At 33.7% G+C, this 26,857-nt stretch overlaps 1 protein-coding gene across 2 annotated transcripts in view; it reads left to right on the forward strand.

Annotated features, from left to right (window-relative positions):
* Positions 1-26,857, forward strand: part of ANKHD1 (ankyrin repeat and KH domain containing 1) — a 123,288-nt gene that overhangs the window by 78,766 nt on the left and 17,665 nt on the right. For both annotated transcript variants that reach the window (XM_069483735.1, XM_069483733.1), the window contains 11 exons: positions 804-931; positions 1,442-1,585; positions 2,526-2,628; positions 11,638-12,396; positions 18,397-18,542; positions 18,704-18,815; positions 19,386-19,531; positions 20,064-20,206; positions 20,690-20,903; positions 22,817-22,992; positions 23,199-23,361. In XM_069483735.1, coding sequence (XP_069339836.1) covers positions 804-931; positions 1,442-1,585; positions 2,526-2,628; positions 11,638-12,396; positions 18,397-18,542; positions 18,704-18,815; positions 19,386-19,531; positions 20,064-20,206; positions 20,690-20,903; positions 22,817-22,992; positions 23,199-23,361 — 2,234 coding nt within the window. The remainder of the gene's footprint in view (positions 1-803; positions 932-1,441; positions 1,586-2,525; positions 2,629-11,637; positions 12,397-18,396; positions 18,543-18,703; positions 18,816-19,385; positions 19,532-20,063; positions 20,207-20,689; positions 20,904-22,816; positions 22,993-23,198; positions 23,362-26,857) is intronic.

Genomic DNA, 26,857 nt, shown 5'->3' on the forward strand with positions numbered 1-26,857 from the left:
ATTTCCTTTTTCAGGGGTCAAAAATAATTTATCAAAAAAGAAGCTATGACGTTAAGAGATTTTGCCTTCAGACTTTTTTCAGGTCATATCATACAGAGCTATTGAACAACTTACTAAATACCCTTTCAACTAACATATTTGGATATTGGATAACCTTCTCTTCATATCCAGGTTCCCCAGACTCTAAAAATACACAGCATGAAGAATTATATTTCTCTTCAATATTGCTTTCAAAAAAATCTGTCTTCTCTACTTGAGACCTGGCTATATTGCGACTTTCTAGAAGTAAATCAAAAATGTCTTAGAAACATTTTGAGAATTACATACAATGATATTATTTGATGCTTTCGTTAACCTGTATGTATTTATTAGTCTTCTAGATTTTCCATTTTAAAAGTGATATTGAATGAATGAACTACAACTACGTGCAACAATGTGGATGAATCTCACAAATATAATATTGAGCGAAAGAAGCCAGACACAAAAGAGTACATTGTATGATTCCATTCATATAAAGTTCAAAAACTAAAACCAGTTTGGAAGTCAGGGTAGTAGTTACCATTGGTGGGGTGGGTTGTGATTGAAAGAGGGCACAAGATGGGGCTTCTGGTATGTGGATAATGTTCTGTTTCTTGATCTGGGTGCTGGTTACACAGGTGTGTTCACTTTGTGAAAAATTTTCTAACTATAACACTTATGATTTGTGTACTTTATTTATCTATGTTACACTTCAAAAAAATCTTTAAAATGATACTGTCTTGATTTCATCCTTCACTAAGATTTGTGTTTATTTTTCTTCAAAGGTGCCAATGTGAATAGGGCTACAGCTAATAATGATCATACTGTAGTGTCACTGGCATGTGCAGGGGGCCATCTGGCAGTTGTTGAGCTACTCTTAGCTCATGGGGCTGACCCTACTCATCGACTCAAGGTATTCTACTTAAAAATAAGTAAATAATATACATATTATTATAAAAATACGTAAAACAGGCTGGGTGTGTTGGCTCATGCCTGTAATCCTAGCACTCTGGGGGGCGGAGGTGGAAGGTTTGAGGCCAGGAGTTTGAGACCAGCCTGAGCAACATAATGAGACCCCTGGCTCTACAAAAAATTTAAAGATTAGCCAGGTATGGTAGCATGTGTCTGTAGTCTCAGCTACTTGGGAGGCTGAGGCAGGAGGATCACTTGAGCCCAGGAGTTTGAGGTTGCAGTGAGCATTTACAACACTTGCCCTCTAGCCCAGGCAACAGGGGAAGACCCTGTCTCAAAAAAAAAAAAAAAAAAGTAAAAATATATATGTTCAATCTCTTAGTGCTAGAATTTATTACTGTTTAAATGAGTTTTGATTTTATATGAGCTGCTAGGAAACTACATATGTGTATCAATTGGATTATAAGAAGAAATTTACAAAGAATTAATTATCATGTCAATTTTTCCTCAGGATGGCTCAACAATGCTCATTGAAGCTGCAAAGGGTGGCCATACTAATGTTGTTTCTTATCTGTTGGATTATCCGAATAATGTTTTGTCAGTTCCAAGCACAGATGTGTCTCACCTCACCCCACCTTCTCAAGATCAATCTCAGGTAAAGTAAAATGGAGCTTATTTGTTAATATAAATATTCTTCAAAGTGATTGGAAGTTTTGTTTAAAATCAGTGTTAAGCAAAATGGGTTTGTTTCTGTTTTCTATTATGTATTAGGAAAATCATGATTCTAAATTCTTTAAGATTTATTTTCTTCAAAGGCACAAGGAATTTTTTATTGTCTTATTTATTGAAAATAGTGGTGCTTAAAAACCACGTAATATCAAATATAATCATAAGTATTCCAAGTTGTTACCTTACTACAACTAGGTCTTCCAGGTTTTTGTTTGCTTTTTAATGAATACATTGAGCATAATCCTGAACCAAAAACAAGTTTTTTCATAATACCTCCAAGGGCCATATTATCATAGAGATAATGGCTTTTGTCAACCAGGAAAGTATAGATAACCAGGATGTATGCACTAAAAATTCATGGAAGTAACTTTAAACTTACCTAAAGTCATGGAGAGAATGTAGCATGTAAACCAAGTGTATTAAGTTCAGTGAAATCCTAAATTCTTTTCTACAAACTCTTCCTGAGAATTGCTAGCATACCCCAATTCAAGAAATATCTTGGTTATTTTTCTTAACACATGTAGAATTTGAACAGGAGTAAATTGGCTAGTAAATAGTGAATATGTGGCTTGTATTCCTAGGTTTAGGTATAATTGGAACCAGCAAGTCTTTATCTTCAGCAAGAGAGGAATATTAATTCCATTTAGTTTAAATCATTGATTACTTATAGATTACCTGATTGTTCAATCACTATTCTCAGAAATTAATCTTTGGTGAAGGCTTTTGTTTTTTCTTTAAGCTTTAAGAAATAAAGTGAATTTGGTAGTATAGGAAGGAAACCTAAAATAGTATCTCTGTTTCATTTATGGGCCTTTATTTTATTCTTTTGGTCTGAGATGATTTTTTTTTTTGAGTTGATTTTTTAGGTTCCACGTGTACCAATGCATACACTTGCCATGGTTGTACCTCCCCAGGAACCTGACAGAACTTCACAGGAGAACTCTCCTGCCCTTTTAGGAGTACAAAAAGGTTAGTTACTGAATTTTCTCACAATGGGTATTTTTTCACCTAATTAATAAATCAAAAAATGTACATGGTTACTGTGTATCCATGGTTAATTGAGTTAAATAATTCTGACAAATTCAAATAGTCTTACAGACTATTTAAAATAGAAAAGACATAAGGGCTAGGAAAAACGACTACTTCTTATTTCCCTGTTAACACACTGCTAGATGTAGCTTTCATCTGACAGAGATGAAAATACTTAAGAAACAAAACCAAGTTCTTGGTTATATTAAAGTAGCAAAAATTTATTAGACCTTGATTTTCCATTTGACAATTCTTTAAACAATAGTATAACATGAAGAAAGTGTTTGCTATTTAGTTTAGTCTTTATAACATTGATTTAGTTAATGAGTGAGAAGTTTAAGAATTATAGTTTCATTCATGTAATGCTGAATATAGTGGGTTACCATCTATCAATATGTGAACCTGGACAAATAACTATCAAAATGTATGTAAATAATATCCAAATGACTATTAAGGAATATACACTATTTAAAGGATTGGTATTTATGAGTTCCGATAGTTTCTGTTCTTTTCATTTGTAAATGAAAAGTACCTTCATGTATAGATTTACCTTCACTTGATAATCATGTCCAGTTTTAATATCTGAGTTCTCTGAAATAAAGAAAATAGGTAATGTGTAGAATTTTTAAAACTACATACAGGTGGGTATGGTGGCTCACGCCTATAATACCAGCACTTTGGGAAGCCGGGGCAGGGAGGTTGCTTGATGCCAAGAGTTCAAGCCCACCCTGGGCAACATAGCTACATCTCATTTCTAAATAAAATTTTAAAAACTTTAGCCTGGTGTGGTGGTGTGTGCCTGTAGTTCTAGCTACTCAGGAGGCTAAGGCAGGAGGATCACTTGCACCCAGGAGTTTAAGGTTGTAGTGAGCTATGATTGCACTGCTGTACTCCATCCTGGCCGACAGAGTGAGACCCTGTTTTTTTAATATATATATATCAATCTACATAAAAACAAATTTATGAACATAGTTCATTTAGTATATGATAATCAAGTCCTAGATTATTGAAATCACAATGAGATGTGTATATGTATATTAGTATCTTTAATACTATGGTTTAAGAAAAGTAGGCCGGGCGCGGTGGCTCATGCCTGTAATCCTAGCACTCTGGGAGGCCAAGCGAGACAGGTGGATCATTTGAGCTTAGGAGTTCGAGACCAGCCTGAGCAAGAGCGAGACCCCGTCTCTACTAAAAATAGAAAGAAACTAGCCAAACAACTAAAAATAGAAAAAATTAGCTGGGCATGGTGGCACGTGCCTGTAGTCCCAGCTACCCAGGAGGCTGAGGCAGGAGGATCACTTAAGCCCAGAAGTTTGAGGTTGCTGTGAGTTAGGCTGATGCCACGGCACTCTAGCCCAGGCAACAGAGTGAGACTCTGTCTCAAAAAACAAAACAAAAAAACAAAACAAAAAACAAGAAAAGTAGGTTGGCTTCAACTGTTAGAGCAGCATAGAGAAGCTTCCTTCAAATTATGCGGGTTTTAGTAATTTAAAGTTTTGAGGGCATTCACCAAGGATTACTTAATTTCTAAACTATTAATTTTAGAGATGAAATACCTGTAGTCTCTCTGACTTAAGCTAATTTTAGCAGTTTTCCATTAGATACCTAGCTATTCAAGATTTTCTTATTTTTAATCTTAATAATTAAAAAGCAAATTGAACATGTACTTGTTAAGGAATGTGAGCATTATAACCAGCTGGCATCCTTTAGTGAAATATTTAAAGCTAAATGCCTCTATTTTTGTTATTTTTGGCTTTTGTATGGCTAACCCCTATAGAGAACTATATTAAATTTGGCTTGGGGCCGGGCGCGGTGGCTCACGCCTGTAATCGTAGCACTCTGGGAGGCCGAGGCGGGTGGATCGCTCGAGGTCAGGAGTTAGAGACCAGCCTGAGCAAGAGTGAGACCCCGTCTCTACTAAAAATAGAAAGAAATTATATGGACAACTAAAATATATATATACAAAAAATTAGCCGGCATGGTGGCGCATGCCTGTAGTCCCAGCTACTCGGGAGGCTGAGGCAGTAGGATCGCTTAAGCCCAGGAGTTTGAGGTTGCTGTGAGCTAGACTGACGCCACGGCACTCACTCTAGCCCGGGCAACAGAGTGAGACTCTGTCTCAAAAAAAAAAATAAATAAAAAAAAAAAAATAAATTTGGCTTGGGAAATTCAGTACTAAATAAGAATAGTTTTTAAAAAATATTAACACAAAGCCACAGAGTAACCAAGAAATAAGCTAGACAGAATATGTGCAGAGAGGAAATAAAACATTTTTTATTTAGATTTAATATGTATGATCTGAACTATTTGCATAGTGAATTAAGTTGATGCTCAAGTGTAATCATAATTTTGCTTACTGAAATATACTATCTACTTATTTTCTTCATGTTGATATTTTATTACCTACTGAATAGTATAAAAATAAACTAACCTTCTAAGGAATCTTTAATTTTACTAAAGTATTAGGGGAGGAAGAAAATTAATGCTTGTATCTAAACACTTGAATACTTGCTGTTGATATCAACCAGTGGCATTTCCAGCCTAACATTTATGCAGGATCAAACTGTGATAACGCATTGTATTAAGGTGTCATGTTAGTATAAACCGTGTACATCATGTATATCATAATATTCTTATGTTACTCTGAGTTAGGAAAAATCAATTGATGATGTAACAGTGCACACTGCATTACTGGGATAGAAAACCTATCTTAAATAATTAAAGATATATTATTGCTTTTTCTCCTTAAAGTTGCTTTTTCTTCTTAAAGCTTCTCTTTTAAAATCTCCCTTGAGTGAAGAAATTGCTTTTTGATCCTTTTGTTTTTGCTTTGTCTAAGTCCATATATTATTTCTCTGTAGTGTATATGATTAAGGATAGACAAAGAATTCTTAACTTTCTAGGACTTTTCTTTTCCTTTTGTAGCAATCATCATTTCAAGTTCTTATAACCTTTTGCTCCTGTTTTCAATAAATCTTTTTATTATTCATATCTCTATTCTTTTAAAATGTTTTCGTGTCCTTAAATCTTACTCAGGTGTTTGATATGTGTCCTACTCAGAGATTCTTCTCTTTTATGTCCCATGTGTACTGTACCATTTTGTACAGGCTCATCCATCTTGATCCATATCCTCCTGATTGAGACAACTAATCTCACTTATCTGTTGTTGGTTTTCAAGGATTTGAGATTCTAGGTGGCATCTAACAGAGGCCTCAGAATCACTTCTATAAACAAAATATGAAACTAAGTGAGCATGATATGCTTAGTGTTCTAGCATTATTTAACTTTATTACTTGTAGTTACAAATATGCAGGTAGGAAAGGATGCATAAATAGTGTAATCCCTTTGCCTTTCCAAAATCAATTTTGTAAAGAAATTTTCTGATTGCAGCCACTTTCTGTATCTAACTTATGTGTAATAACTGGTTCTGCAGAGATTCTAAAAGAGAAGGCTCATTTTGATCTTCTGCAATGGCATGATGTAGAACTAATCTGCTGTAAAACATTTAAAATGATGTTGATAAAAAAAAGTACATCTTTGTGTATACCTCAAGCCATCTTGAGGAGTAATTTCTTTTCTTTGAACGTCTACAGTGCTTTATTGGATCTTCCTTCTGGCTCTTGTCACTCCTGCTCACTCCCTTCCCCTTTGGAGCTTAAATGTAGAGGGTTGAATTAATCATAATCAATTTCTGGTGTTTTGTCATCATGGCTTCTCTCTTGTTTTATTTATTCTCTTTTATTCCTCTTCCTATTCCTCTACTTCTGCCATAGGCAATCATTCTGTTTGGTGTGTATATACTTTTGTTCTTAAAGTTCTTATAAATTATTATTTTGTGTATATTTTCAGTTCACATAAATGGTATTGTGCTACAGAATAATCTCATTTTATTTTTTACTTTTATTACTCAACACTGTTTTTAAGATCTATCCATGTTTCTACCTCTAGATTGTTTATACCTGCAGCATAGTGCTTCACCGTGTATATCCTCCACGCTTTAGTTGTGCTTTCTCCGAGTGATGGGTACCCAGATTTCCTCTATTTTGCCACCACCACAGACAATGCTATGATGAAAATCCTAGTACTAGCCCCCTTATGGATCTATGTAAGAATTGCTTTGGGATATTATCTCTCCTCTTAGACTGTAAGCTCCTCAAGGGCAGGGTTTATGTTGTTTATCTTTGTATGGTCCACCATGCCTTGCTTGTACTAGATGTTCAAGTATTTGTTGGATAAATAAATGAATTCCAGGCTAAGAATATAGGTTGTCCTGAAAGCAGAAGAAAATTAAGAATTTTTGAGAAGAAAGATACTGTGATTAAAGAGGATGTTTAAAAAAATAAAGAAGCAGCATTCTAGAATGGTGGGAAAGAGATTGAAAACAGAAGTATACATGTAAAGTAAGAATTAAAGTAACATGCTGCTTTATGTCTTAGAGTTGTGTTTTGGAGTAGGTAACATGAAAAGTTCTCACATTTTTATATCAAATCATTAAAATTATATAGAAAAATTATATATACAGTGAATTATAATAGACTCTGGAAATTTTACTGCTAATATTCTTTAGTCAATTTCTGTTATGTAATCATGCTTATGTGGATTTACGTATGCCCAAATTTAATAATGTCTTTTAAAATATAAGTTCTGGCCCGGCGCAGTGGCTCATGCCTATAATCCTAGCACTCTGGGAGGCCGAGGTGGGTGGATCGTTTGAGCTCAGGAGTTTGAGACCAGCCTGAGCAAGAGCAAGACCCCCTCTCTACTAAAAATAGAAAGAAATTATCTGGCCAACTAAAAATATATATAGAAAAAATTAGCCAGGCATGGTGGCGCATGCCTGTAGTTCCAGCTACTCGGGAGGCTGAGGCAGAAGGATTGCTTGAGCCCAGAAGTTTGAGGTTGCTGTGAGCTAGGCTGACACCACGGCACTCTAGCCCCGGCAACAGAGGGAGATTCTGTTTCAAAAAAAATCAATAAATAAAATATAAGTTCTTACATTAAAAGGAAGAAGGTTGAATTAATCTGTTAGCATGTAACACAGATGCTCTATCTTTGAACATTCTTGGTTAAGAGACTGCTGTGTTAAAGATGTATAATGTGCCCTGTTTGGGAAATTTTGAGACACATATTTAGACATAGTAGAAAAATGAACCAGTTCTAGGCCAGTGGCTTTTATTTTTGATTGTGACCACAATAAGAAGTATTTTTGAAACCCAGGACACAACACATATCTATTTATCAAAACACAAATTCTGTTAGGTAATACTCTACCACATTTGGTGTACTTTGTTATTTTCAGTTCTACTTAATCAACTTTATTTTCTATTTAAGACCCAGTGAGAATGCTGTTCAAAAATCATTCTGGTAGGGTGCTATCTGATGATGTAAGATAAGAAAGCAAGAGAATTGCAGAACAAGGACTAAGTTTGATTAGATAAAACCAAGTAAGGAAATATGAAATCTAATCTAAATCCATCTTTATATCATGTATTTTTTTCCATTGGCCATTATTTTTCTATTGCACAGTGTACTAATTATTTTAGATACAAAAATAACTAATAGAATTAAGTTCATTTCAATAGTAAACTAAATATTTGGCAAGTATATGTCCACCTCATTCCCTCACTGCCAGTAAAATAATAAAGGCCGTGTTTAACCTGTCTCTGTTATCATGGCTTCTGCAAACTTTATCTAGATTTGTTAATGGAGGAAAAGTAAGAGGCAGAGGATGTAGGATAGAAACCAAACCAAAAAGATAAGATGGTGACTTTACCTGTATTTCTAAATAGTACTTTATGGTACCACTGAGTGATACCAATGAATAGATTTATTTGTTTGTATCTGACAGTGGGCGATGTTTGAAGGAGATAGAACCTTTATTTTCTGGTGTCTTATAACACCAGAGACACTGCCTATTGAAACTTTTGTTGCTAAAAGAATACTTGTCACAATCTACTTTATCCCAAAATTAAAGATGTTGCTTCAGCTTCAAGCAATAATTAGGTGACATTATTTGTTTTCCACCAACCTGATTTATTCTTGATATTATAGCTTGTGTTAGAGCTTTGATGTGTATCTAGGCAATCTTACTCCATAGTTACAGATGCTCAGCCATTGGCTATTTTGGGAAGAACTGCTTTTTGTGCATTACCTTCACTGTCTTCCATTTTTAATGCTATACACGTTTTGAACTTATAGTCTCTCTATTGATTTAAATAAGTTACTCTTAGTAATCTTCTGTTCCAAGCTTCTTGCATATTATTTGTTAACTAGATAGGGCCATTCCTATCTGTTTCTATCCTCAAAATTCTAGTCTTAATTTGGATTATTTTACTATTGATAAAGATTTTAAATCTGTGAATGTCCAACATGGTCACAACATAATGACCAACCAGTCTTGTTGGCATGGAACTCTTACCTAGTTTTCCTTAATCTTAAATATAAATTTCATTGTAGCTATATAAGGGCATTTTGAAATTAACAGGTGTTTAAAGGAGCATTCAGTCTTTGCAGAACTTCTAAATTTACTCTTCTGATGTCATTGAATTTATTACAGGACTGAATGTTTCCTTGCTGTGCTGTGGATTTATACATTGTTATTTGTGACTGTTTACCTTCCTCTTCTTAACTGTTTGTTGATTGTCTTTGGGCACTTTAGACAAATACTGTAAATCAAAACATGGACTCCTATGCAGTCTTATGGAAGTAGTAATAAACCTTAGCTTACAAATCTGTTTTTTTGCTCTGAAAGAATAAAATGTTTCTCTACCTTTACTCAGAAAGAAATATATAATTGAATGTAGACAATACACTTTGCTGAAGTTTACTTTTAAGGAATGATTAAGCCTCTGAAAATGATTGCAGTGATATTGGAACTATGGTCTTCTTACCTTGTTAAAGACAGTATCTAGGGGAAAACCATATAATTTTTTCAGTAATAATGCATGTTGCATATGTTTGAGCTACCTGCAGTTTTGAGATTCATTTTAGCAAAAAGGCAGATGAATCTCTCTTTTTTTTCTTTTTCCTTCCTTCAGTGGTTTTGTCATCCACTTGCAATTCAGAACATTTTAACATCTAAGTCACTTTTTTTCCTTTGGACTTAAGAATCATTTCCAGGCCAGGCGGGGTGGCTCACACCTGGAATTCTAGAACGTTAGGAGGCTGAGGTGGGAGGATCACTTGAGGTCAGGATTTCAAGACCAGCCTGACAAGCACAAGATCCCATCTCTACTAAAAATAGAAAAATTAGCCGAGCGTGGTGGCATGTGCCTATAAGCCCAGCTATGTGGGAGGCTGAGGCAGAAGGATTGCTTAAGCCCAGGAGTTTGAGGTTGCTGTAAGCTAGACTGATGGCACGGCACTCTACCCTGGGCAATAGAGCAAGACTTTGTCTTAAAAAAAAAAAAAAAAAAAAGAATAATTTTTAATACATTAGATGATTTTATTTTAAAAATTCCCAAATTACCTATGTTATTTATATATGTTGACTGCAGTCCAAAATAACAGATAACCATTTTTTACCCAGTTATTTCTTTTTTAAAAATAGTTTTATTACTGTTTAATTTATATACTGTAAGGCTGACTCGTTTTAAATGTACAATGCAGTGAATTTTAGTATATTTACTGAGTTGTGTAACCACCATCACCATCTAGTTTTAAAACATTTCCATCACCAAAAAGATCTCGCATGCCTGTTTGTGATTAATCCTCACTCTCACTGCTAGAAGCCCTGGAAACCACTATTTCCTTTCTGCCTTACAGATTTGCGTTTTCTCTACAGATTTGATATACATGGAATTGCATAATACGTGGTCTTTTGTGTCTGGTTTCTTTCACTTAGTATAATGTTTTTGAGATTCATTCATGTTGTGTAGGATGTATCAGTAGTTTGTTCCTTTTTGTTAATGAATAGTCCTTGTTCTTCCTAAATAAGATTAAGCCTTGAATTTGTCTCAGACTAGTTATTGTACATGAAAAAAATATATTTCCTCCATTTCACATCCAGATGTTAGGATTGTTAATATTTTTAATTATTTTCAGCTGACTTGTTATGAGGGGAGTAACTTAAACGCAATTTAAAACCTTAAAATAATATATACTTCCTTTGTTTTTAACATACACTGTCAATATGAGTAACCCTATATGCAAAGTATGATTTTTCTCCTAGGATCATTCAGTGTTTCTCTTATAGATAGATTTTACTTGAAGGGTTTATTTAAACTCAGGATAATTGTCCTTTGTGATAGAAGTTTAATATAGTGTTCTGGTGCAGAAGTTTTAAAGACTTATTTAATGGAGAATTTTAGAAAGATGTGTCTTGAAAAAACTGATTTCACATATTTTAATATAAGATGAAAAATATTTTGACAATTTGAAAAGTACTTTTCCCTACTTTGATCTATAAGTTTTGGTCTCTTATCATAACCTTTACTTAATACAGTTAGTATTGCTAAAAGAACAATTGTTCTAAATGACTATTAAGCTAGCATTAATGGTATCCTCAACACTATTTTGGTACTGCTTTAGATTTGATATTCCTTAAAAAGTCCAATCTAATCAGCAGAATTTCTTTCCTCTTTGTTTTTTTCTCTCTGCCCTGTCTTAATTTCCAAAATCTTCCTATCCTAAAGTGTAGATTTTTAGAAATTCTCATTTTTTGAATTGGCAACATTCCAGTTTGTGCTGTGTGTAACAGATGAATGTAGGCTTTATTTATTTATTGTTTAATTTTTAAAAATTTTTCTCTTTCCTTTTCTCAGACTCTGCTTTCTGGAGAGTATAGGCTTTAATCTACCTAATACTGGTGTGACTCTTTGAACATTCATTCTACAGAATTAGTTATGAGGGTTTTGGGAGGGAGGTCCGTGTTTGTGGGAGGGGAGGCTGATTTTTTTTTTTTTTTTTTTAGCATGGCACTTTTTCAAACATTTTTCATGTGCTTAGGTACATCCAAGCAGAAGTCCAGTTCCCTGCAGGTAGCAGATCAGGACCTACTGCCACCTTTTCACCCATACCAGCCTTTGGAGTGCATAGTAGAGGAGACTGAAGGCAAGCTGAATGAACTGGGACAAAGAATTAGTGCTATTGAAAAAGCACAGCTTAAGTCATTGGAGTTAATTCAAGGTGAACCTCTGAACAAGGATAAGATAGAAGAACTTAAAAAGAACAGAGAAGAACAAGTTCAGAAGAAGAAGAAAATACTGAAAGAACTGCAGAAAGTGGAAAGGCAGTTGCAGATGAAAACACAGCAGCAATTTACCAAAGAATACTTGGAAACCAAAGGTCAGAAAGACACAGTCTCTCTACACCAGCAGTGCTCTCATAGAGGAGTCTTCCCAGAAGGGGAAAGAGATGGTAGTCTCCCAGAGGATCACTTTTCAGAGTTATCTCAGGTTGACACAATCTTATTTAAAGATAATGATATTGATGAAGAACAACAGTCTCCACCATCAGCAGAACAAATTGATTTTGTCCCAGTCCAGCCTTTATCATCTCCGCAGTGTAACTTTTCCAGTGGCTTAGGTTCTAATGGGACAAATTCTCTTGAACTTGAGAAAGTATCAGGTAATCAGCAGATTGTAGGACAGCCTCAGATTGCTATTACTGGACATGATCAGGGGCTCTTAGTTCAAGAACCAGATGGACTAATGGTTGCAACTCCAGCGCAGACGCTTACCGACACTCTTGATGACCTGATAGCAGGTGGGTTAAGAAATATATCTGTAATAATTTCTCTTTAATCTGTGTGCTCCACTTCTTTACACACCCCTCCCAAAACACAGACTTTGTATTTTCCATTTTAGAACTGTCTTTATAAAATTACTTATTTCTTGAGGTATTTTGGAAGTGAATTTAACTAAGGTCAACAGTACTAACACACAAAAATGTGTTTCCCCCTCTTCTTTTTTGTCACATTGTAAAGGCAAAGAAATAAAGTTGCCCTAATCCTTTATTTTAGACCTGTGGTATCAAAACCACCCTGTGTTGTGTCTTGGATAGGCAATCTCAAAGTGGAATTTCTTTGTAGGCTTTGTAGATATTTACATAAGATCATACATTAAATTTTCCTGCTGGTGATTTTCATGTTTGGAAATCATAATTTTAAATCACATTACTTTTTCTTTATAATTTCAATTAGATCAATTTAAATGTTTCTAATTAAATGGATCGTTCAGAGAAAAGTAAGCATTCTATGTTATTAGATTTGTGGTTATCATCGCTTGATGATTTGAAGACTGGGATTTTTATATTGACTCTTGATGAAAGCATCCAGACTCACCAAACACATACCCACACATGAAAAGAAAAAAAGAAAGGCCTGATAACCTTAAAAGTATATGTTTTTGTTTATTATTGTGTGGAAAATTACATCTAGATATGAACTGAGGTGCACAAGTTTACTTTCCCTTTCATTGTCCTTGCAGCAGTGGGAAAACAGTGCAATTAATCATTTACCTTCCTAAAGATGGCTGGTGAATGTATCACCTCCATGAGAGCCCAGTTCAGAAATGCAGCCAGAATGGCTGTTGACAGTGGATGAAGACCAAGAACTAAGATGTAGCTGGAGTGATATTCAAAGGCAGGCCAGTCCTCTGTCTCTTGATTGCAACATTTTTTTCCTTACTGTTGTCTGTTTCCTCTTGTCATATTCTCCTCCCCTCCTCCCATCCCAATTATGCTATCTCAGTTTCCTTTCTTCTTTGTGAGCCTTTAGTCTTCCTAATCTTTACTGAATCCTTTAAAATGTGGAATAAGATTACTTCAATCAGAAATTTTGTTGGGCCTGTATATGACTTCAATGATTATAGAATTGTGCTATTGCCTTTGAGGATCCTCTGATATATAATAGGTATCATTGTGCAGAGGAGGAATGTCTTAGTTTCCTTAAAACAAATTAAAATGCTGGGAAATGTTTTAAGGAGCTAGGCTCTTTATTCTTTAATTTGGGTTATTATATCTTCAGCCAATAGCCACTTAAATTAATTTGTATCATTAGCATTGAAAATTGTTATAAATTATGAATAAACTCTTATAGTTGATTTATAGTTCTAATTTCTAATCTGAGTAAAAATAGATTTTGGAGTGTGAAGTATGTTTATGAATAATGATGAAACTGGTAAACTAGGAATAACATTTTTAAGACTTAGGGTTCTGTAACTAGCATTGTAATGTTCCGAATTAAGTATGTAGTTTGTAGAAACTCCTATTACTGATCTATTCAGTTATGTTATAACTCAGAACTTTTTTTTTTTTTAAGGAATATAAAAAGAACTCTAACGGGAACTTGAAGGTGTTAACTTTATGGTCGTATTTACAGATGGTTCTTATATGGAAAGTGAAATTTTATCTGTATTACTGAAGTTATTTGTTAAATTGGTCTTTTATAAATTTCACATGAAACTTTAAAAAAATTGGCTTAGAAAATCTTTTAATTATATATAATATTAATATAAACAAAATTTAATTTGTGTTAGACATTAATGGCTACCACATTATAAAATATTCTTTTATTAATAAGTTTTTAACTTTTAAATCAGCCATAAGTACAAAAATTATCTTCATATAAAAATTTTCATTTTTATGGAGGTTATCTGTTTTTAAATACATGGCAATAATTGTATTTTCTTTATCAGGTCATAATGGATGACCTGTCTTACTTAAAATTTAAAAATATTTTTTTTCTAAGTCCAAGTTTTTCTTAACTTTCTTAATTGAAGGTAGAAAAAATTAGGGTGAATTAGGTTACTACCTAATTCTACAATTGTAAAATATATTAATATATTTTGATAAGATTATAGAGCGGGCCAAAGATATAATTAATTTTACCTAAATTAAATCTAGTTCTCACCCCTCATATTTAATAAAGGAGAGAATACTGTACACCTTAAAATTTTACTTTAGAGAATATGTATATATAATAGCAGTAAATTTCACTCTTAAATATAAGAGTAAGTATTTTTTCTTTATTGCTGTTCTCTCAAAATATTGTGATAATGAGTTGGTTATATACATAATTTATTAATGTTGTGACTTGACTAGCTAACTAACTTTGCATTTTACTGTGTAGTCTTATGTGTGTCGTACTTGGTATAGTCCCAGACGGAATATATATAAGCTCTTGATTAGGAGCATGGTTCTTCAAGTTCTTTTCCTCTGAAAGTGAGTGTTGGGCTTATAACAGGTAATACTATAGTAGCAAGTGATTCTCAAAGTTTGAATGTGGAAACTTAAAGCAATTTAAAGAAATTCAAAATAGCTTTCACCATTGAACAGTTCTAGAAACATTTAATAAAAATTTCATTTCTAATGTAAAAAGAACATTGGTTACAAATTCACAAATATCAATCTATTTACATTTATTAAGCACTTACCATGCACCAAACTCTGTGCTATGTGCTTTATATATATTATCTCATGGGCTATTTATAATAATCCTATAAAATAGGTCCTTTTCCCACCTCTGGTTTCCTGTTGAAAAACTAATGCTTAGGGAAATTAAGTTGTGAGTAAGTGCCAAGATTCAAACTTAGTTCAACTAGGATTAAGAATCTTAGATGTAATAAGAATGCATCTGTTTCAGCTTAAAGTTCTGATTTAGCTTAAAGATAGTGTTATTTGCTCAGACTTCTAAATTCTATTAAGTAATAGTTGCCTTATTTTTATATTAAGATTTGATGTACATGGAAGTTTTAATATAGTTTTTTCACTTTTTAGTGCATTGTTACTATTGTTGATACCTTAATAAGGCTCTCTTAAAACAAATTTCAATTTTAAAGTATCTTGCTTTTAAGTAACTGTGGTAGTCAATGTAGGTTTAAGAATAAATAATTAGGCCGGGCGCAGTGGCTCACGCCTGTAATCCTAGCACTCTGGGAGGCCGAGGCGGGTGGATCACTCAAGGTCAGGAGTTCGAGACCAGCCTGAGCAAGAGTGAGACCCCCGTCTCTACTAAAAATAGAAAGAAATTATCTGGCCAACTAAAAATATATATAGAAAAAATTAGCCGGGCATGGTGGTGCATGCCTGTAGTCCCAGCTACTCAGGAGGCTGAGGCAGGAGGATCACTTGAGCCCAGGAGTTTGAGGTTGCTGTGAGCTAGGCTGACGCCACGGCACTCACTCTAGTCCGGCAACAGAGCGAGACTCTGTCTCAAAAAAAAAAAAAAAAAAAGAATAAATAGAAAATCCTCTTATCTTGAAGGAATTTACAATAAAATGTCTTTAATCATTTTCTCTAATGTTAATATTTTATGTGTAGGTTTTTATTTACATGAAACTATTTAATAAAGTTACTATTACAAAGAGCAATTTATAGCCATTAAATTTATTAAAACCTCACAATATATTTTATGTATACTTAGTATCAGTGAAAATTTTATAATAAGATTTATTATTTTCTTCCATATTGCCTATAAAACTATCTTCAATTTCATAAAGAATCAAGTAGAATATTACACCTAGTTCTTCTATTACCTCATTTTAGGATAGTGTATAAATTTAATTTGAATTACATATTGACCTTGGTGATAGCAGTTTGTATTAATCATTTTTAGAGATATTTCATTCAAAAGTAGGAAATGTTTTAGAATTTTTGAAAATGTTATAATCCTGGTATAATTTTCTCTTAATACAACCTTTATTTCACATGTACCTTTTAAATCACTTGCTACTTTTTAGTTTTATTTTTGTAACTTTTAATTTGTAATTAATCCTGTTAAAGTCACTTTCTATGGGTTGTTTCTTATTGTCATTATTATAGGGAGAAAAAAATGCTTCTAGGATAATGTAATACAAAAATGTGCAGTAATTGATAATAACACATTTTTGGTAACAGAGCTGCTAAATGCACAAAAGTATTTTTTAAAAGCCAACTCTCCAAAGAAGTCTCTTACAGCATCATATTCTTGCATAACACTCTATGCAACTTTTTAAAATTTTAAAAATATCTGGTTTTTGTCATAAAAAAAGATAACATGAATAAATTAAATAATGATAGAAAAGTAATTCTTTACTAAGGTATATGTTAATAATTATGGGACTACTCTTAAAGTCTTCCTATTAGAAAGGTTCTACAATATATCGATCTTTAGTATTTTGTTTTTTTGAGCCGTTTTTTAAACATATCAGCTGCATGGAGGAGGTATAACAAAATACTATATGCTTTTAATTTATTGAATGACAAACATTTTTAAGCTTTGATTCCATTTTGTATATTCTTATGGTGAAACAAACATGATAATCATTCCTATTTGTAACTGAATAAATTATGTTATTTGTGTGATGACAGAAGCTACAGGAAATTTTTATTGTCAAGATGGTTATACATATTGGTGAGGAGGAGGGTGGGATATCTTATGTAGAAACATATACAGGCATCTTAAACTTTGCTAAATTATTTAAATTATAACATACTAAACTGAGTCATTCATACTTGTGAACAGTATCTTTGAATGGGATCTAGTGATATCAGAATTCTACAGAGAAAACATTTTCTAACACTTAAAATGCTTATGTTTTCTATAAATCTTGTGTATTTTTGATTGACTTTTAGTCTGGGTGTAAATATAACGTTATTGCCATCATTGAAGCTTTGTTAACTTTCTGTATATTATTAATGATTATATGTTTTTTCTGAGTTTTTTGTTTGTTGAGTGGATAGTGATGTTTTTATCTTTTAATACAGTGAATAATAGTACTTAAAGTGCTATAAAATATCTGATAATAACATTTATTGAGTATATCTATGTGCCAAACACTATGTTAAATGCTTTATATATAGTATTTCCTGGACTGCTCCCAATATCCCTCTGAGATAAGTCCTATTTCCCCCTTTGTAAGTCAAACTTTATCTCTTATGAAACATAAGAAATATTTAGAGATTTGCCAGGCATATAATCCCAGGTACTCGGGAGGCTGAGGTGGGAGGATCACTTGAGCCTAGGAGTGCAAGGCTGTAGTGAGCTATGATTGCACCACGGCACCTCAGCCTGGGTGATAGAGTGAGACTTTGTCTCTGAAAAGAAAGAAATACTTAGAGATATAAAATATGTGATTTCAATTAATTCAGTCACCAAATTTTGAGATCCCAAGTAGAGCTTGATGTTCATTTTAAAAATATTTGGACTTTCAGACATTGATTTATTTTAGCAAATTTTCAAAATAAAGATTGAATTTTAAAAACACATACTCCCTGCTATTTATATGAGAAATATTTTAACTTGTTCCCGTTCCCCTATTTCTCCTCCTTTTTTTTTGCATTGTCCACAGGATATTTTTATTTAATTGGCTTTTACAAACTAAGATATAAAACTCCTTTTATTTTTTTATTAGAAACTCTTTTCTCCCTGTTGACGTTGTAAAAAGCTACCCATTTATTGTATGTGCACTAAGTATCAGCAGCTGTGTTAAGTATTTTACCTGCATTATCTCAAGTGATCTTTCCAACAGCCTTGCAAGGCAGGTGACTATTATTATCCCCATTCTTCATATAAGGAAAATTGAGGCCCAGAGAAGTTACTTGCCCAAGATCAGAAAATTAGTGTTGAAAGTAGTATTCAATTGTAGGTCTATTTAATTCCAAAGCTTATGATTTAACTACTATTATATATTACTGTTATGGAAATTTCTGTTTTCTGTGTTTTTCTATGTACAAATGACCTTACTGTTTTAAGTGGAATTTAGCAATATGAATATTGTTTTTCAGCTGTGAGTAGCAGAGTGCCCACTGGTTCAAACAGTTCCTCTCAGACCACAGAGTGTCTTACACCTGAACCCTGTTCACAGACTCCAGGCAATGTGGCTTCCCAATCTGTGCCCCCTGTGTATCCTTCAGTTGACATTGATGCACATGTGAGTAGATTGCTTTATTTAAACTTACTTTGCACATTCTGATTTCCTGTGGAAAGGAAAATTATCATTGTAAAGTCATTGTGAAAAGAAATATTATTTGCTCTTCAATTGATAATGCTTTTGTTAAAAAAAAAAACTAACTTATTTTTTTCTTCTTCTAGACTGAGAGCAATCATGACACAGCATTAACACTAGCTTGTGCAGGTGGCCATGAAGAACTTGTATCCGTACTCATTGCACGGGATGCCAAAATTGAGCACAGAGACAAAAAAGGTAAGAAATGTCAGTCAGAAATGAAATCTGAGTGTGGATACATCAGAAAACAATTGTAGGTTTTTCACTACCAATGAATAGTTCTTAGACCATCTCAGTGATAAGAAAGATAAGCATATTTCAATTAGGAATATCAGAATTCATTAATCTGCAGACCCAAATAATTCTCCAAAAATTCAAAAAATAGATAATAGATTATTAGCGAAGTAGAACAAGTTGCGGTTGCCCTTCTCCTTAATTCAACGGTAGTTTGTTCAGAGACATCAAAGTTCATTATAAATATAATAGTTTTTATTGTCTTAGCATTTCTTTTTTATCAGGTATTTATATGTTTTTGTCACTAACAACTTGGGGTTTAGAGCAGTTTTATGTTAAATATCAATCAGTAACTGCCCCGAAGTTTTTTGTTTTTTTTTTAACATAATAGAGAATTGAAAACAGTGGCTTTAAAATAAATACAAAATAAATTTGTTTGAGATTTTTGTTTTCTTTTTTTTTTCTTTTTTTTTTTTTTCCTCTTAATATTTTAGAACAACGATTAGAATCAAAGATTTTTGTTTTCTGATTTAGGTTTCACACCACTGATCCTGGCAGCAACAGCAGGACATGTTGGAGTTGTTGAAATCCTGTTGGATAAAGGTGGAGATATAGAAGCACAGTCTGAACGAACTAAGGATACTCCACTTTCGTTGGCATGTTCTGGTGGCCGTCAGGAGGTCTGTTAATTTAATTTTCATTTTGTAAATGTTTTACTTGTATTTTAAAATGCACACATACTTAATATTTTAGCTGCCTGAGTAAAATTTGCACGTTTTGACACGTTCCATATACTTTATGAGGAATGGGATACTTTTGTTAAGTTTAATTGGAATATAAATGCTGTTTTAAGGAATCTGTTTCTTGTCCTTATGGCCAAATAAAAATTCCCTTTATCCTAACATTTAGTGAAGTTGAATGAACCATAATTCTAATGCATGTGAAATGCAAATTCATTGCCCAATAATTGACCTATAGAAAGGGTAACATCTTGTTATTTCAATATAATTGGGATTTCAGAGTTCTAAATTTCTTGATATTAAATTGAATCTATTTCTCTAGTGCTGACATTTTAATATTTATGGACTGATGAAGTGTAATTAAAAAGTCAGATATTTAGACAAGGAAGTTGTATGTCCCATTTCTTTGTGCTTCCTTTATAAGCTGAACCCTTGGTGTAAACTCTTTCTCTGTTCATATTTTATTTTGTAGGTGGTAGACTTGCTGCTGGCTCGAGGTGCAAATAAAGAACATAGGAACGTGTCTGATTATACACCGCTGAGTCTAGCAGCCTCTGGAGGATATGTTAATATCATTAAGATTCTGCTTAATGCTGGGGCAGAAATTAATTCAAGGTATCACCTGTTCATTTTATTATTCATGATTATTAAGTTACTACCTTACAGTTAAGTTTCTACCCTTTAAATGTTTATACAGATACCATTTTAAATTCAGATAGTACTAAAGTTGCAAAGCCAACAATTATTCCTATAATGTTCTTATAAGTAATACCAGCTGATTTTAGTAATGTGGCTGCTTTTAAAGAGGTCTCATTTCAAAAAGTACTGTGTTATGTATAGTTAGAAATGTCATATTAATATATAGTTGGAAATCTCTAAATAGGGATTATGTTTTAAATTTTGATTTTTAAAATATAAATAATATTTAAAGAGATTTAAAATAATAAAGAATAGGAATTCTTTGTTATTGGTCTAAACAAAATCTATTCATTGGTGTTACAAACCCTTCTTTTTAGTGAAATGTTTTCATCTTTAATGCTTTTTAAAAATAATAGGCAACATATTATTTTAATTTTCTAAGCACATTTCCCCCCTTAGGACTGGGAGTAAACTAGGCATTTCTCCCCTGATGTTGGCTGCAATGAATGGACATGTTCCTGCAGTGAAACTGCTGCTTGATATGGGTTCAGATATTAACGCCCAGATAGAGACCAATCGGAACACAGCTCTCACCCTGGCCTGTTTCCAAGGCCGAGCAGAAGTAGTGAGTTTGCTTCTGGACCGAAAAGCCAATGTTGAACATAGGGCAAAGGTAAGCATTTTATAACTTGTCAACTATTTCAGATATATTTCTAGGAGAAAGAACATGGCATTTTAACTCAAATTGAATGTAATATTTTAAATTGTCATAAGTTAGAACTGATAACCTTAACCTCAAGGCAGGACTGGGGAATTATGCTATATAGTCATTGGTGACATTCTATCACCATTCATTGCAGTTTGCAACTTTTGAATGTAGTAAGATTATTTCGTATTAGTCTTATAATGTAGATTTTTAAAGAACTTCTTTAATGAGGCATGTGCTTACTATTGGCAAAAACCCCAAGCAAAAAATTAGTTCATAGATTACAAAATTAGGACAGCTAAAATCTAATCTGACCGTGACAGATTCTGACAGTTTCATGACTATTTGGCATTTAGAAAATAGGAGTTAGTATGTCAGTGATTTGAATGTCTTTGCTTAGAACTGTTAGATATTTAGAACACTAGAAAAATGTAGCTTACGTGGATTATAATCAGCCAACAGCCGATTTGGTGGTCATTTCAAATTGGAAAGGTTTGAATGGAAATTTTCTCCTTGAATTTCCTTAGTTATATTTCTTAAAGTTTAATGCAACATTTACATTCTTTTAATCTTAGAATAGAGGTGATATAATATTCTCTTGGATTCTTTATCACACAAAGAGAAATTAGTCTTTCTTGCCATTCAGTTTGTCTATTTCTAGTACAGATATTCACTATGGCACACTTATCCATTGAAAATCCTAGAGAAATCTATATTATATCTCTTCATTGTATGAAGAAGTTATTTTCTGAGTACATTTATACAAGTATTGAAGTTATGAAATTGTTTCTTTTTCTTTTAGCATGAGGTGGTAGTATAAGTGAGTTCATTCTAGCATTTCTAACTGAATCTAACAATTTTCACTTGCTGTTTAGTAAAATTCAAGACTGAATATTGCTTAGCTCTTTTTTTAATTTTTAATTGTTATGGGTAAATAATAGTTATATAAATTTATAGGGTACATCTGATTTTGATACAGGCGTACAATGTGTATTAATCAAATTAGGGTAATTGGGGTATCTGTCACCTTAAGCATTTATCATTTCTTTGTGTTAGGAACATTACAATTCCACTCTTTTAGTTATTTTAAAATATACCATAACTTATTGACTATAATCACTTTGTTGTGCTATCAAATATTATTCATTCTGTCTAATGATAACTATATTTTTGCACCCATTAACCATCCCCCACTTTATCCCACTCCCCACTACCTTTCCCAGCCTCTGGTAACCATCATTCTACTCTCTGTCTACATGAGATCAATTGTTTTAATATTTAGTTTCCACATATGAGTGAGAACAGGTGAGATTTGTCTTCCTGTGCTTGGCTTATTTCACTTAACATAATGTTCTCCAGTTCCATCCATGTTGCTGAAAATGACAGGATTTCATTTTTTTAATGGCTGAATAATATTTCATTGTGTATATGTACCACAATTTCTTTATCCATTCATCCATTGATGGACACTTACTGCTTAGCTCTAAGAGCAAATCAGAACTAGAATCTTCTTTTTGTTTTTAAGACAGGGTCTCACTTTGTTGCCTGGGCATAAGGTTAGAGGTGTGATCATAGCTCACTGAACCTCAAATTCCTGGACTCAAATGATCCTCCTGCCTCAGCCTCTTGAATAGCTGAGACTACAGGTGCACGCCACCATGCCCAGCTAATTTTTCTATTTTGTTGTAGAGATGGAGTCTTGCTATGTTGCTCAGGCTGGTCTTAAACTCCTGGTCTCAAGTAATCCTCCCACCTCAGCCTCCTAAAATTCTGGGATTACAGGCATGAGCCACTGTGCCTAACCTAGAATCCTCTTAAAAGTTAATTAATCTTTTAAAGAAATTATGTAAATTAGTTGCATAATTTATTGGTTTGAACAGACTGGTCTTACCCCCTTGATGGAAGCTGCTTCTGGAGGATATGCGGAGGTTGGAAGAGTTCTCCTTGATAAAGGAGCAGATGTCAATGCCCCGCCTGTGCCTTCCTCAAGAGATACTGCTTTAACAATAGCAGCAGACAAAGGTCACTACAAATTTTGTGAGCTCCTGATTCATAGGTGAGTAATTTTCTATTACTATATATAGAACTTCCTATGGTTCCTTTCACTTTTCAGAGCCTTTAAAGTTAATAAAATTATTTTTATTGACATTTTAAAGAAATATTATTTGCATGTTATTTTGTAAAAGATAAAAGGTGACAGAGGAAACTAGAAGAAGTGAGTCTCTTATGGAAACAAACTATATTAACATTCTTTGTTTATAGGGGAGCCCACATTGATGTTCGTAACAAGAAGGGAAATACACCACTTTGGCTGGCATCCAATGGTGGTCATTTTGATGTAGTACAATTGCTAGTGCAAGCAGGTGCTGATGTAGATGCAGCAGATAACCGGAAAATCACACCCCTTATGTCAGCATTTCGCAAGGTAATTTAATATGGGGGGGTAGGGAAAGGTAAAATTATAACTTTAAGCCAATTCTAAGTTGAAACCATGTGAGAAAGATACATTGATTTTAAAGAATTGAGTATATTTCCATATAAAAATCACTGCTATCTTTCCAAAATTCTTTTGTGGCTAAATCTAAGAGCTATGTGGGAGTTCACTATAAGCAACTTTGTTAAATCACTTGGTGTCTTGACTATTTGTTGTGTTGTTGTACATAAAACATGAGATTTCAGGAAAGATGTTTTATGTAGATGAATGTTTCCTTTACCTAATGAGGAACAAAAAGGAGTGGACTCATAAAAACTTATCATACCTCCTATATTTATTAAGGCTCATTTATCTGCTATATTTCAAGAAGCCTTTCCATTGCAATTATGATAAACTATAAACTACTCAACAAGGTCTACAAAACCCTGCAACCTCCCCAGACCAATCATTCATGCTGCCACCCCCTTTGCTCTACTACATACTCTAGTCACTGGCCTAGAATGCACTGAACTGCCTTAGGGCCTTTGCTCACTGGTTTTCTTTTCCTGAAATGTTTTCCCCTACTCTTCTCTTGGCTCACCTCTCTACTCATTCTTTAGCTCCCATTTTAAATGTAACTTCTTAGGAAGTCTTTCCCTAACAATCAATCTGTAAAAGGTCCCTGTAGTTCTCTTTTATAGTTGAATTTTTATTTTCCTTATCCTAGTTTGTAATTACATATTCAAACCCTTTTAAATATCTATCTCGCCAACAAGACTAGAATTTCCATGAGGACTAAGAGTCATGACCATTTTTTTCAGCACTGTTTATATGCCCAGTTGTTTAGCACAGTGTCAGACACATACTAGGTGGTCACTAAATAGCTACGAGAGCAATGTAAGTTATATGTCTTAAAATATTTTCTAAACTTAATTCTTAAATTTTTTTCTTTTAATTGAAGTATAATTTACATATAAGGAAATGCATGAATCTTAAGGTGCATGATTTAATGAGTTTTAATAACTGTATACATACATATAATCCACGTCCCATAAAGATACAAAATACTTCTATCACCATAGAAGGTTCCCTCATGCCTGTTCTCAGTCAATTCCCTGCTCTAGAGGCACCACTTTTCTGATTTTTATCTCCATCAGACTAATTCTTTTATTTTTAATTGTGTCAGTATAATTTTAATAGATTTAGGGGGTAAAAGTAGAATTCTGTCACATGTTTATATTATATAGTGATGAAATCTGGGCTTTCAGTGTACCCATCACCTGAATAGTGAACATGTACCCCATAGGTAATTTTTTATACCTCACCTCCTCTCACCCTGCCCCCTTTTGAGTCTTCAGTGTCCATTATACCACTTTGTGTGTCCTTGTCTAGCCATAGTTTAGCTTCCACTTATAAATGCGAACATGCAGTATTTATTTTTCTGTTCTTGAGTTACTTCATTTAGGATAATGGCTTCCAATTCCATCTTAAGTTGCTACAAAAGACATTATTTCATTCTTTCTTATCGCTGAGTAGAAATCCATGGTATATATCTACATTTTCTTTATTCACTAATCAGTTGATGGACACCTAGGTTGATTCCATATCTTTGCAATTGTGAATTGTGCTGTGATAAAAATATGAGTACAGGTATCTTTTTGATATAATGATTTCTTTTCCTCTGGGTAGATATCTAGTTGTGGGATTATAGGATTGAATGGTAGATCTACTTTTCAGTTCTTTGAGAAATCTCCATACTGATCTCCACAGAGGTTGTACTGGTTTACATTCTCACCAATGGTGTATAAATGTTCCCATTTCCCCACATCCATGCCAACATCAAAACCAAAGTCGCTGTTTTTTTGACTTTTTAATAATGGCCATTCTAATTGAAGTAAGATGGTGCCTTGTGGTTTTAATTTGCATTTCTCTGATGATTAGTGATTTTGAGCATTTTTTTCATATGTTTGTTGGGCACTTGTATATCTTCTTTTGAAAAATGCCTGTTCATGTCATTTGCCCACTTTTTAATGAGGTTGTTTGTTTTTTGTTGTTGTTGCTGAGTTGCTTGAGTTCCTTATAGATTCTGGATATTAGCCCTTTGTTAGATACATAGTTTGCAAATATTTTCTCCCATTCTCTAGGTTGTCTGTTTACTCTTTTTTTTTTTTTTTTTGAGGCAGTCTTGCTCTTTTGCCTGGGCTAAAGTGTCGTGGCTTCAGCCTCCCGAGTAGCTGGGACTACAGGCATGCACCACCATGCCTGGCTAGCTTTTTCTATATATATTTTTAGTTGTCCAGCTAATTTCTATTTTTTTTTTTTTTTTTAGTAGAGGCAGGGTCTCACTCTTGCTCAGGCTGGTCTGGAACTCCTGAGCTCAAACAGTCCACCCACCTCGGCCTCCCAGAGAGCTAGGATTATAGGCGTGAGCCACCACACCTGGCCTCTGTTTACTCTTGATTATTTCTTTTGCTGTGCAGAAGCTTTTTAGTTTAATGAAGTCTCATTTGTCTATTTTTGTTTTTGTGGCATTTGCTTTTGGGGTCTTAGTCATAAATTCTTTGCCTAGGGCCTAAAATTAGGCCAATGTCCAGAAGAATTTTTGCTAGGTTTTCTTCTAGGATTTTTATTGGTTCAGGTCTCACATTTAAGTTTTTAATCCATCTTGAATTAGTTTTTGTGTATGGTGAAAGATAGGAATCCAGTTTCATTCTTCTGCATATAGCTATCCAATTTTCCCAGCACCATTTATTGAATAGTGTGTCCTTTCCCCAGTGTATGTTTTTGTCTGCTTTGTCAAAGATCAGTTGGTTATAGGTGTATGGTTTTATTTCTGGGTTCTCTATTCTATTACATAGATCTGTGTGTCTACTTTTATGCCAGTACCATGCTGTTTTGGTTACTATACGCTAGTGGTATAATTTGAAGTCAGGTAATGTGATGCCTCTAGTTTTGTTCTTTTTGCTTAGGATTGCTTCGGCTATTTGGGCTCTTTTTTGGTTTCGTATGAATTTTAGAATTGTTTTTTCTAATTTTGTGAAAAATGATGTTGGTATTTTGATAGGAATTGCATGGAATCTGTAGATTGCTTTTGGCAGTATTGTAATTTTAACAATATTGAGGCCAGGCACGGTTGGCTCATGCCTGTAATCCTACAACTTTGGGTTGCTGAGGCAGGAAAATTACTTGAGGCCAGGAGTTCAAGACCAGCCTGGGCAACACAATAAGTCCCCCATCTCTACAAAAAATAAAAAAATTAAAAAATCAGCCAGGCATGGTCGTGCCAGCTATAGTGCCAGTTAACGTAGGAGGCTGAGGCAAGAGGATCACTTGAGCCCAGGCATTTAAGGTTGTAGTGCACTATAATCATGCCACCACACTCCAGCCTAGGTATGAGTGCAAGACTGTCTTACAAAAAAAGAATACCCAACAAAAACTCTCCCAACAACAACAAAAAATCTCAGGACAAGATGGATTCACAGCTGAATTCTACCATTTGTACAAAGAA

Source organism: Eulemur rufifrons, chromosome 10 (genome assembly GCF_041146395.1).
Source record: "Eulemur rufifrons isolate Redbay chromosome 10, OSU_ERuf_1, whole genome shotgun sequence".
In the NCBI taxonomy this organism is placed as follows: domain Eukaryota; kingdom Metazoa; phylum Chordata; class Mammalia; order Primates; family Lemuridae; genus Eulemur; species Eulemur rufifrons.